We start from the raw sequence: 12,784 nt of genomic DNA on the forward strand, positions 1-12,784 counted from the left end.
AGTCTGGGAGAGCTGGCCCCACCGCTCATCTGCTGTGAGGTGGTGTGGGTGCAGAGGTGATGCCTTCCCACCCCTCCTACCCTTACCTGCAGTAGTCTGGAGAGCTGGCCCCGCCCCTCACAAACTGGAGAACAGAGGAGGGCGCTGCACCTCCTCTGGGCAACACAATGGACCCTGATGATGAGGTGAGCTAGCCGCTAGGGCGTGAGAGCAGGAAAGCTGTCCCTTACAGTTTCAGCACTTGAGAGAGTGGGCCCCGTGCCTCAACTGTGCAGCACAGTGAAGCTGGCTCTGGTGGTGTGAGCGCAGGTGAGCCAGCCCCAAGCGCACGAGATCAGAACAGCTGACCCTGCTCCCTCCTTGAGTGGGCTAGCAGGGCCAGCGCTGCTGCAGAGCTCGCCCTGGTGGTGCAGATACAGGCCTGCTGACTAGCACAGCTACCACCCAGGCCCAGACCCAGGGCTTCTGAGTTGGCACACCCCAAAATCTATACCATTTGTGAGCTGTTGGAGCGCATGAAAGGGCTAGTGTGATCTAAATCAGCAAGATCTCCATGACACAGGGCAACAACAGGATAATCAGGAAGAGTCCCGCTGAGGATCCAGTATTGATGGTGTGGTAGAAGCCAGAGGCCTCGAAATCAGACCGATGACTCATTGCCGTGAACATTTGCAAGTGAAGATGTATGGACAGAGGGGTATACTGTGGGACACTCTGTGACACACTACAGCTTTCATGACGATATTTTCTATGCTTTGTTTTGTTTTACCTATTATTTTTGGTTTGTTTGTTTTCTTTTGGGGCGTTGCAAAGGCATTGGGGCAAGTGGGCTGTGCCGCCAGACAGAAATAGGAACTGGTGAGGTCGAGTGAGCCCAAACTCGGGGAATCTCAGGATGTGCGAACCGCTGGAGTGGAGCCACTCGCTACCCGTCTTTGTACCTGCTCTGAGTCAAGGTAGCATACCACCCAATGAGGAATCTAGATAGCCTTAGCCGTCAGCCAATGACCTTCCTGGATATTCCCATGCCCTTCCTCCAAAAGTGTATAATCCCTGTTTCTCCCGGAGTAAAGTGTATAAATTCACATCCACCCCCAACCCCCGAAAAGCAGTATGAACAATCAAGGATCATCTCAGAGAACTGTTTCATTAAAGACTGCCATGGGGAAGTCTTCGCCTAAAAAAGCCTGGCCTAAGACTCCCAAAGAAGGCTCTCTCTTCTGCCACCCATCCAGTACTCGGCATTCGCCCCCAATCAGACTGGACCCTGCTCGTTGTGGCTCCACTTCCTTCCTCGGGCTTGGCTCCTACGGCTTGGCTTGCAGATGCCCCGAGGGGAAACATAGACCTCAGACCCCGTGACTTCCTCTCCAGGTGGTACACCAACAGCATCTGGGTACATACCCAGAGAGACGGTGAACCATAGCATTTGTCCAAGACCACGCCGTTCCCCTTCCGGTCCCGCATGGAGCGGAATCCAGCACCCCAAAGGGAAACACCGACTGCGAACTCTCCATTCTGGACTTTGCCCTGCCTTCTCTGGGTGGCTCCAGGGCATCCTCAGCGGAGACTCCACCACGGGGAAGGTCGGGTATGAATGGATGGGGAGATTAGTGGGACTGGGGTGCATGATGTGAAACTCACAAAAATCAATAAAAAGTTGAAAAGATAAAAATGTTGACTATTGAGGAAAAGTAAAAACTGGAGAGCTTAAAAGGGAAACAGAACTCTCACATCCTCTTCTGAGAATGTAAATGAGTGCGGCCACCACAGAAACACTTATGCAAGTTCTCCAAACAATTAAAAACAAAACTGCCACACTATAGCTATCAGCCCTGGGCATGCACGGAAAGGAGGCTAAGGCAGAAGGGGTTATTACTACCTGCCTATCAGTGATTATCACAGCACTACTCAAGTAGCCTAGTCAGGAGGGCAGCCTGGGTGTCCACCAGTGTATGAATGGATGAAGAAAATGTGAAACAGTCAGGTGTGGTAACTCATACTGGTAACTGCAACACTCAGGAGGCTAAGGCAGGAGGATTGCCACAAATTCAAGGCAACTTGGATTACACAGTGAGTTCCAGGATAGCCTGGGCCATAGGGTAAGACTTTGTGTCAGAAATCAAATGTAAGAGAGTGGGGAGGAGGGAAAACGTGAAATGTAGACAATGAAATGTTAATCAATCCTAAGGAATCATTTCATTGGAAGAGTAGATTATCTTGTTAAGAGAAATAAGCCAGATTCAGAAAAACAAACATGATGGTTTCTCTCACATGTGGAGTCTAAAGAAGAACATTTAAATGACACGAATATCAGCAGGGAACTGTTAGGGAAGAAGGCCTGGAGCAGGGAGAAAGAGTGTGAGGAAGTCATGGGAGTTAAGACGATCACGTCACATTGAATTTCAGGCAAAAGCATCACAATAAAATCTACTGTCTCGAACAATCAACGTAACCTAATAACAAGAAGTAAAGCACCAGAGGGACTGTGCACAGGTCACACACAGACAGCATGATACCGTATGTGAGAGAATTGGGGACATACATGCCTTGACGTTTCTGGGGATTGCAGAACCCTACCACAAGGATTGACTATACTTACATCATGTCTAGATTTACCTGTATTTCCTAGGACAGTGCAAATGCCATATATAGTTCTCAAGTGCATTGTTTAGAAATGCACTTGTAATGAACAGTAATGAACAGTAATGAACATTTTTTTCTGAATATTTCACCCATGCAGTTGATTAACTTCATCCACAGTTGCAGAACTCCCGGGCAAGAGCTAGACACACCCCTGAGCCACAGGCCTTTTGCTGACATTTGACTCTGTATACAAAGAGGCGAACACAGAAGCCAGCCAAAGCTGCTTTAATGAAGCTCCAGAAACTGCCGAGCTCAGACCTCTGCCTAGGTCCACCTTCGTTTCTGTGGCCTTGGGATCTAGAGTGCTACTCCGAACTCTGTGACCACTGGGGCACATTCTTAGGCTTCACACAGCACAGGCTGCCATCCCAGCAGAAGATGTAGAACTTCTCTTTCCTGAGGCACTCCTCACGGCAGATACCAAAAGACTTCCAGCATTTTTCAGGGCTCCCTACGCCAGAACAGACACAGACACCTGCATGAGTCATGAGGTCCCAGGTAGAGGCCAGGGCCTCAGGTAATAAAAACAGAGGCAGTGGAAGGAGCAGTCACCTCTAGAGGTTGGGGAGACTTGTATCACCTCACATCTTCTACAAACACTCCATCTTGGAAGTGCAGTAGTCTGTAAGGCTTAACAAGTACATTGGGTTGTGAGGCAAATATGAACCATCAGAATGGATAGAACTGGGTTTGAATTCTATCTGTGTCCCAAGGCAGCTGGGAAACCTTGAACTGGTGACTCTTTTCTTAAGAATCTCTTTCCTCGGGGTTGGGGACTTAGCTCAGTGGTAGAGCGCTTGCCTAGCAAGCACAAGGCCCTGGGTTCGGTCCCCAGCTCCCAAAAAAAGAAAAAGGAAAAAAAAAAAAAAAGAATCTCTTTCCTCTTTTCTACAAGGGGATGAGCTGTGCTAAGGAACAGCATTGGGGGTATAGCTCAGTTGATGTTTGCCTCACATGCTTGAAGCCCTGGCTTCCAGCCCTAGCATAGCACAGACTGGGCGTGGTAACCCATATCTGTAATCTCAACATTCGAGAGTTAGGGGCGGGAGAATCAGGAGCTCCAGGGCATCTTCAGCAACACACCGTGAATTCGAGACCAGCTTCAGCTACATGAGACCCTGTCTCAAAAGAAATAAAAGGTAAAATGTAAGTAAAACTAATTAATTATTAATTAACTTGTGTAAGAAAACACTAGTATTAAATAAACCCCGGTATGAATGGGGCAGAACCTCAGCAAAGATCGAGCAGTTTATTTTACAAGGAAGGAAACTGAACTAGAAGGAACACATTAGCAAATGTTGAAGCCGGATGGCTTAAGAGAAATGGGAAATGGAAAGGGTTTTTAAATAAAAAAGGGAAGCCCCACAACTGATCGAAATGCAGAGAATTAATGGCCATAAGGAGCCTCGCCCAGCTGCTACATCTACAATACAAGCCATCCACACAGGGAACAGCACAGAAGAGGTGTGGAAAGACAGACAGTAGGAGGCAGAGTACCAGGACATAGCTGCTAAACCGTGTCTTCTAGACATGCTTGGGATGCTATACCCATGAAATCCTAACACTATGGCCACATAAGTTAGACCTATGTCACCACACCAGCAGATCCACCAGTGAGGATAGGGAAGTCTCACAAGGCACCATCAGCTGGAGGAAGAGCTACAGGCCATCAGTGGCGGCTGAGAGAAGAAGAATCAGTCTTCCCCAGGGAAAAGCTCCCCAATAAGTTATCCCAAGTGATCAGCCCTAAACACACATTCATATGAGAGGCACTGTTTGAATGAACTCAGTGGACACGCACACATTCACCACACACACACACACACACACACACACACACACACACACATACACACACACATGACGCACACACACATGCACACACACTCATGCTCACCAGAGGTTGGGGCTATACTAGAACTTATTGACAATGATGCTTTATGACAGAGTAAAGATTGGCATCATGCATTTATGACACTCGTGCCTTCCAAGGACAAAGGACAACAAGAAACTGTTAACATCTGAAACTGGACAAATACTGCCTCCACATGCCTTTCCTAAGGACTCTAACAGGGAAAGAGCTTCAGACTAGCAAATTAGACACACAACTAAGTGTTGGATATGCAGTGCCTTGTAGAACTCTAACTAAATGACAACTTAAAGTCAGGCCACCAGAGCTCAGTGACAGAGTGCCTGTCCAGCACGAACCACAAGAATATAGAAGCAAAAGGAGTTCATAAAGACTCCATGGTTACACATCCAGAGAGAAGAGCCACACAGCACAATACCAACATGGGCATACACGGAGAACATGTGCAGACATTCACAATGGCTTGAGAACATGTGACTGTAGAGCTATCTGTGGTGACAGACAATGAGATGAGGAAGAAGCGTCTAGGCCATCATTCCTAACGGGCTAGGAATGTGACTCAGAGGCAGAGTGCTTCCCTACCATCAATGAGCTGGGCTCCATCCCCACCCCTACAAAAAGAAAAAAAATAAAGGAATATAGAGGTAGATGGGTGCTTATTTTTAAAAAGACTGTTTCCTCATTTCTGGTTATTGCAAAGCATTGACCAGTATTTAGAATCATAGAAACAATTTTTGGGGCTGGAGAGATGGCTCAGCGGTTAAGAGCACTGACTGCCCTTCCAGAGGCCCTGAGTTCAAATCCTAGCAACCACATGGTGGCTCACAACCATCTGTAATGAGATCTGATGCCCTCTTCTGGTGTGCCTGAAGATGGCGACAGTGTACTTATATATAATAAATAAATCTTTAAAAAAGAGAAAGAAGGGGCTGGGGATTTAGCTCAGTGGTAGAGCGCTTACCTAGGAAGCGCAAGGCCCTGGGTTCGGTCCCAGCTCCGGAAAAAAAAAAAAAGAGAAAGAAAAAAGAAACAATTTTTGACCAAGAATTCCAAAACAAGCCTGAAGCATCCTATCATACCAGATACTGAGGACGCAACATCAAAGACAAGAAGAGTTTTATCAGAAAGATCAGCACCTCAGACCAAACACTTCCCCACTGCCAAACAGGAAGAGCTTATAGTGCAGGAGGGACGATGGTGGCAGTATACTTACCATGTGCCTTAGAACTATTAGTCTGGTTTCTATGAGTTTAAGGTCAGCCTAGTCTACAAAGCCAGGGCTGTTACACAGAGAAGCCTGTCTCTAAAACACAAAAATCAAAACAAAACAAAAACAACACTACTACCACCTCAAAAAAAATCAAAAACATTAGTCTAAAATAAATTATATTCAACTGAGTAATGATGTATATCCATTGTCTCCTAAATCCAGCTATTATTGGAATGAGATGGGGGAGGGATGAAGGTAGAAACCTTGGAGGCCTAACCATTTCACCAAGCTAGAATTGTCTCACAAGTCCTAAGAGGCCAAAGCAACTGGCCTCCAGAGTTACGGGCAGTCCCCTGAGCCTTCACCTCCCAGCTCTCCCACCAGCAGGATGGAAGTCCCTGGAACTCTCTGATGAATTACAGAAAACGAAGAAGTGGCAGCCCACCAAAATTTCAGCCTGCCCAGTCTTGACCTCTCAACCTAACTTGTTGCATAAAAATTAGATATTAGGACATTGGAACACACAGACGTGAGCTGCCTTGCAAGGTCTAACCCAAGATCTGAGGCTCTTCCCACTGCCCAGACAGTGTCTCCTACACATCTGTCACCCACCCAGGTCCTAAGTACCCTGAGCAGACCTATTCTCCAACTCTGTCCCTCCTCTGAAGGGGTTTAGGTTACCTGGAATGACCTGGGACAGCAGCAGCAGCAGGACCATAGTTAATACTGCAGTCTTCATGGCTTCGGGAAATCCAGGGTGTTGGCACAAGGCAGAGATCAAGAGCTCTGGATCCTTGTTCCTTGTAATCAGCAGGGACACGTGTCCTCCGAGGCCCACGGGTACAGTCTGTCTCTCCATCCCTAGGCCTGCACACCCACAGCACTCACCACATACTCCTAGGCTGACACTCCCTTATTCACTCAAGAACCAGCAAGACTAAATTCTACAACGGCCAGGGCACATCACTGTAAGTATATGTCATTCTATGTCAAAAGCCAGCCCAGAATCCTCTACTCTGGAGGTAAAGGAGCCTGTAACTGAGAAGCTGTTCACAGTTGATGACTGCAGAGAGAGAGAGAGAGAGAGAGAGAGAGAGAGAGAGAGAGAGAATATCTTTTCCTTAAGAGTGTGGCCCCCTGGTAGATTGTCTATGCTCCAGCGAACAGCATCACATCCATGGGTCTATGGGCAGCACGAATAGAACTAGCTGAGATGTTTTAAAAGGATTGGACTGGAGAGATGGCTCACTGGTTAAAAGCACTGGCTGCTCTTCCAGAGGAAGCCACTTGGGTTCCTAGAAGGCACTGGAGAGCTCACAACTGTCAGCAACTCCAGTTCCGGAGGATCTGGCACCTTCTTTTGGCCTCTGGCAGCACTGTGTGCATGTGGCACAGAGACTTCAAACACAAGTGTGGCCGTGCACACACACACACACACACACACACACATGCATACACATACACTAACAAAATATTTTTTAACAGAAGAACATGACGTTGGGAGGAAGGTAGAGAGGTGGGAGATGGATTTTCGAGAAGCTAGTAGAAGGAATAGGGTGGATGTGAGTAAAATACATTGTATGCATGCACACAATTTTCAAAGGATCAGTTAAAACATTATATTTAAAATGCTAATACATTTAAAAATCCTCAACACTCCTTACCATGCCCCACAAAGTGCTACCCTGACAGCTCATCCAGTAAAGCACTGGACACACAAGTCCTTTATGGAGGTCCCAAGTATGATCACCAGAATCTATACAAACACAGAAGTGGTGTGTGGTGGTGCAAACCTTTAATCCCAGCACTCCAGAGGCAGAGGCAGGTGGATCTCCTTGAGTCTGAGGACAGCCTGGCCTACGTAGGGAGTTTCAGGACAGCCAAGACTACATAGTGACACAACTGTCTCAACAAATAAAATAAAATAAATAGACAAACACGGTGACACACACTTAGGATCCTTGTGCTGGAATAAGTGGCGACAGGCATTCAGAAGCCCTGGTGCCCACTGCCAACCATCCTAATCTAATCAGCCTGCTCCAGGCCAATGACAAACCCTGTCTTAAAACACAAGGTGATGGCTCTTGAGAAATGACACCCAAGCTTGATCTCTGACCTCCACACACACCATCACACATATCCAAACACAGCTGTCATGATTCTAACATAGCTTAAATGAACTACTTTAAAAAATATATTTTTTAAAGAAACGTTAGCTGGGTGTGGTGGCACAGGCCCTTAATCACCAAACCTGACGGGCAGAGGCAGGTGGATTTATACAGCAAGTTGCAAGACCGCCAGCACTGCATAGAGAGACCTTGTCTCAAACACACAGTCAAAAAGAATTGTTTTATTTTTACTTATATGCATTCGCATTCCTGTGCATAGGCATGTGCACATAAATGCAGTTGCCCTGGGAGATGTTAGATCCCCTGGAGCCAGAGTTACCGGCAGTTGTGAGGCACCATGTGGGTGCTGGGCACTGAACTCAGGTCCTCTGGAAGAGCAGTAGACCTTCTCTTAACCACTGAGCCATCTCTCCAGCCTGGAGAAGAGAGGACACTGCCCACCCTTTCCGCAGTATGTACCTATCAGGATAGTCTCTATCAATGAGAAGAGCTCTCCCTGCCTAAAATGCTCAGTTTTAGGAAGAATGTTGGCATTGAAGCTAAGAAAGGTAGAGTTGAAATTATTCAGCTCATGTCCTAGCTGCGCCACTGAATTCTGTGACCTTGGAATGAATCCAAATCTCTCTCTAGGATTAGTCTCACCAGGGAGCTCTAAAACCCTCTGGGATTCTAAAACTCAATCCAACCTCTCTGGCTCTCCGGTCACTCAAAATACACAGGAAAATGAAAGACTACCAAAATCTAAGATTTTGCCACCAATGTGGACCAAACTAATTGGCTTGCCCCTACTAGGGCTATGACTCCTTACACCAGCTGCCTCAGGGAGGTTACCATGGAGGTTACCATGGAGATCCAGGTTAAGGTTCTAAGGAAGGTGGTCCAACCTGGGTATCTTTCTGTGCAAACTACAGACTGTCCTCGTTACCACTGCTGAATGACAGCCTTGGCCTCTCCTCGGAGATGGCTTCACAGAATGTTAATGCTGTCCCCACTCAGCCTTAGAACTTCCTTTATGAGTTGTGTGTGGCTAATCTTGGTTTGCAACTTGACACCCTTGGAAAGAGGGAACCTTGGTTAAGGAATTACCTCCATCAAACTGGCCTGTGGGCCTGTATACAGGTCATTTCCTTGACTGTTAGTTGACACAGAAGAGCCCAGCCCACTGGGCGCAATACCATCTTTAGGCTATATAAGTAAGTTAGCTAAAGGGAGGGGGGACAGAGAGACAGAGAGACAGAGACAGAGACAGACACACAATCACATGCACAGAGAGGGGGAAGGGGAGAAGGAGTGGGGAGAGGGAAAGGGAGAGGGAGAGGGAGAGTCGTAAATGGTATTCTCCATGGTCACCACTTCAGCTCCTGCCTCCAGACCCCTGCCCTGAATTCCTCCCTTGGCTTCCCTTAATGATAGACTGTATTCTAAAAGCCAAACAAACCCTTCCCAAGTTGCTTTAGGTCATGGTTTTTTCTCAATGCAAGAGAATAGCTAACCAGGACAAAATGGCCTTGAGGTCTCGATGTTCTAGACCCCAGAAGCAGTCGTGGCTCTTGTGCTCCCCAAAGAGAAGAATTCAGACGAGACGCAGCAGCAGAGAAAAGCAAAGAGGGTTTCATTAGCTCAGCCCAGGAAGCTGTGATGCACTCTTTAGAACGGCACAGCTGAGCCTAGCAGAAACGGCGCTGACCCTGGAAGGCATGGGGCTTGTGTCTCACTTCTCTCTGTCACCCTGTCCCCTGTATGTCCTCCAGGGTGGGAACGTCCAGGAAAGGGATGTGTGCTTCTTGGCAGCCCATGTTATCCAGAAGTCAGTCTCTCTGTTATAAGTAAACATAAATGATTCAAGAATATAAACAACGGTTTAAGTGGCCCCTGAAATCCAAAGTTCATGAGGGGAAAGGGTAACTTCAGTCTGGGCATGCCCTGCTGGTGAAGAAGTCCTCAGCACTGGTTTGAGCTGAAGCAGATGGAGTCCACCAACAACTGTTCTTTACCAGAGAGACCACCTGTCTTTATATTCTGTCCTGCTGACCACTACTACCTGTCCTTTTGGTCCAACTGAAGTAACTGGGGTGGGAATAAGGTACTGTTAGACTCCTCTAACATCAATCTCCTGCCTAACCAGCATTCTCTCATCTAGGACCGGGGTCCCTGAAATATCGGGAATAAATTGTAAGATCCTGGTCTCTTCCAAGTCTTACTCATTCCTGTTGGACAGACTTGGCTGGAGCTCAGATATTTTTGAGCTCCTCTACAAGGTTTTCCCTTGTCTTTCAAAAGTCTAAGAATTACAGAATGTTCAGTTCCAGCAAGCTCCAAGCAACACAATGGCTTCCAGTGACCTTGGACAGTCAACTATCTCATGAGAAAGAGCAGGAGGACAGTGCAGAGCTAAACATCGTTATACATTAATCTTGAGATTGTGGCTTGGGAAACAAATGGCATTGACGTCCCTGAAGAACTGGGGGGAGGGAGGGGAGCAAGTGGTTCCGCTCTCCTGCCAGACTCCAGTGGTGCAGGCTGGACAAGAGATACACTGTTGAGTCCGGGGATGGCAGGCTGAGCTCCGGGGCTCCGAGCCTCTTATACTGTGGTGGACTTCTCTAGAGCATCAGGAGTGGGAATGCATTAGAAACAGGAAATAGTCCTTTCTCGAGGGATCATCCCTTCAGCCAGAAACCAGGGACAATTACAAGAGAGAACACTTGGCTTTCATGGGCCACCTTCTGATATTCTCAAATTTTAAGTTGATTGAGTTCTCAATAAAACCATCTTGTACTTAATTTTACTTCCTATGGCTTTTGGATTAGTTAAGCACATGGCTTTTTTTAATTTCTTAAAGCCCATTGTTTTCTATGTATATGGATGTTTTGCTGGGACGTATGTCTGTGCACCACAGGCAAGTGGGGCATCCAGGAAAGGGGTGTGCTCTTCCTGAAAGCCCACTTTACCCAGCAGTCAGTCTGCTATAGATAAATTAATAAGATGCAAGAATATATCCAAGGGATTAAGCAGCACCTAAAATTGCAAAGTTCACTAGGGGAAAGGGTAACTGTACCTTGGGCATGTCCCCGACACGGGGCAGTCCTGGGGCCGGCTTGAGCTGAGCCAGAGTCCATCGCCATGAGTTATACATACTTAGGGATTGTGAGAGTTGAGCTGACCCACTGAGAGACCACCACCTATGGGATTTATATCCTGAGGGTTTGGGAGGAATGAGGCTGTTGGTCCGTCCTTTATCCCACGCCCACCCTCCAGCACTAACCTTCTGCTTAACACTGGGTTATTCAGAGCTTACAAGGGCCTAGCTTTACAATATCACACATGATTAGCACTCAATGGCTGGTATGCCAATATTTATTCCAGATTTTTATGATGCACCAGAACTGCTCTTTTCTAGCCACTTGTTTGTCAGAAGTTGAAGGTGACAGTCACTGGGATAAGGCAGCCAATACATATCTTTTTTGTCTTGTCATAGGTGAGTTTGGTGTTCATAAGACACAAGTGAATGCAGCAAGAGTTTGCTTCCCCCGTGGCTTGTAGAATTGCTTAGCCAGGAAGGAAGAAGGAAAGAAGAAGATCATGGCTATCCCATTGCTCAAACATCACGAGCAGCCAAAGACACCATGTTATCTAGACATCACATCCCTGTGACAGCGCACTGGAGAGGAACAGCTTGGAGAGAAGACGCCTCTCTTGGACTAAAGCTTCAGTGGTCTTCATCAGTTGTTTCTGGGTCATGATGAGGTGGGGCACTGTGGCAAGGGTCAAAACAGCAAAGCTGACCACACCATGGTGGCCGGGACACAGAAAGAGAACAGCAAGCTAGCTGACTTTTCCCTTTGGCATAGGCCTAGGGGATGGTGCCACCCATACCCGGAACAAGTCCGTCTTCCTTAATCCTCTCTGGGCATGCCCTCAACAGACACTCTCAGAGGCGTGCCTCCCTAGTCGCAGAGAGACTTCACAATCCAGTCAAGTCGACAGTGAAGGTAACCATCACAGACATATCACAACTTTGTGTTAATAAACTTGAAAAGATGGCCTATTTGTTTCCTACGGCTGTCATTCAGCATACCACAACAGAGTGGTTTGTAAAAACAGATTATTTTTTTCCTCTATTATTCTGAAGGCTCCACATCAAAAACAAAAACAAATCAAAACGGTGGCAACACTGGATCCTCCAGAAGCCCAGAGGGGATGCGTGCTCTGTGCTTTGCTTGGCTCCTTGCTGCTGATCCCCTCAGCTTCCTCAACTTACAAAGGCACAGCTTCAGCCTGGCACCATCATCCAATAAGACTTTCTTGTGATTCTGTCTAAATTGCCTCCTCCTTATAAGGACACTAGCCCAGCGCATTTTCATGATTTGAGTATTGGCAAGCACCCTGCTAAAAGCATGCTGCCGTCCGCTGATTCTAATAAAAGTATTCCTCTCTCCCTATAGCCTAATCTCTAGAAGCAGGACTGCGGTGGTGTATGCCTTTATTCTCAGCACTTGGGAAGCAGAGGCAGGCGGAAAAGCAGGCAGAACTCTGTGAATTCGAGGCCAACCTGTTCTACAAAGTGAATTCCAGGATAGCCAGGGCTACACAGAGAAACCCTGTCTCCAAAAACAAAAACAAAAACACAAAACAAAACAAAACAAAGCAAAAAAAACCCTCAAAACCAAAAAGCAAACAAACAAGAAAACCCACCAAAGAAAAGTCTCTGGGGTTGCTACTGGGGAGATAGCCGAGGCTTGGTATGGGGGTACATTAAGAGCATAGCATATGCTGATCTTCCAGAGGGCTCCCCATCACCCATGTCAGGTAAATCACAACCTTGAGGAGCTCCAGCTCCAGGAGAATCAAAGCCCTCTTCTGGCCTCCTCAGGCACTGCACCCATGTGCACAAAGCCACAGTCATACACATACATGCGCATATGGTTA

The 12,784-nt window shown here is 47.1% G+C and overlaps 1 protein-coding gene and 1 long non-coding RNA gene across 2 annotated transcripts; one reads left to right on the forward strand and one right to left on the reverse strand.

The window, feature by feature from the left end:
- Positions 1-2,856: 2,856 nt before the first annotated feature.
- Defb27 (defensin beta 27) lies at positions 2,857-6,488 on the reverse strand. Its single transcript, NM_001037519.1, is given in 2 exon segments — positions 2,857-3,097; positions 6,408-6,488. Coding segments are annotated over 2 exon segments (204 nt in total). The 5' UTR covers positions 6,466-6,488; the 3' UTR covers positions 2,857-2,951.
- On the forward strand, positions 3,691-12,286 carry LOC147995757 (uncharacterized). The gene is made up of 2 exons (XR_015684716.1): positions 3,691-3,792; positions 11,334-12,286. It is a non-coding gene; the product is annotated as an uncharacterized LOC147995757 (long non-coding RNA).
- Positions 12,287-12,784: the final 498 nt, after the last annotated feature.

This window comes from Rattus norvegicus, chromosome 3 (genome assembly GCF_021556685.1).
Source record: "Rattus norvegicus strain SHRSP/BbbUtx chromosome 3, alternate assembly SHRSP_T2T, whole genome shotgun sequence".
Taxonomy (NCBI): Eukaryota; Metazoa; Chordata; class Mammalia; order Rodentia; family Muridae; genus Rattus; species Rattus norvegicus.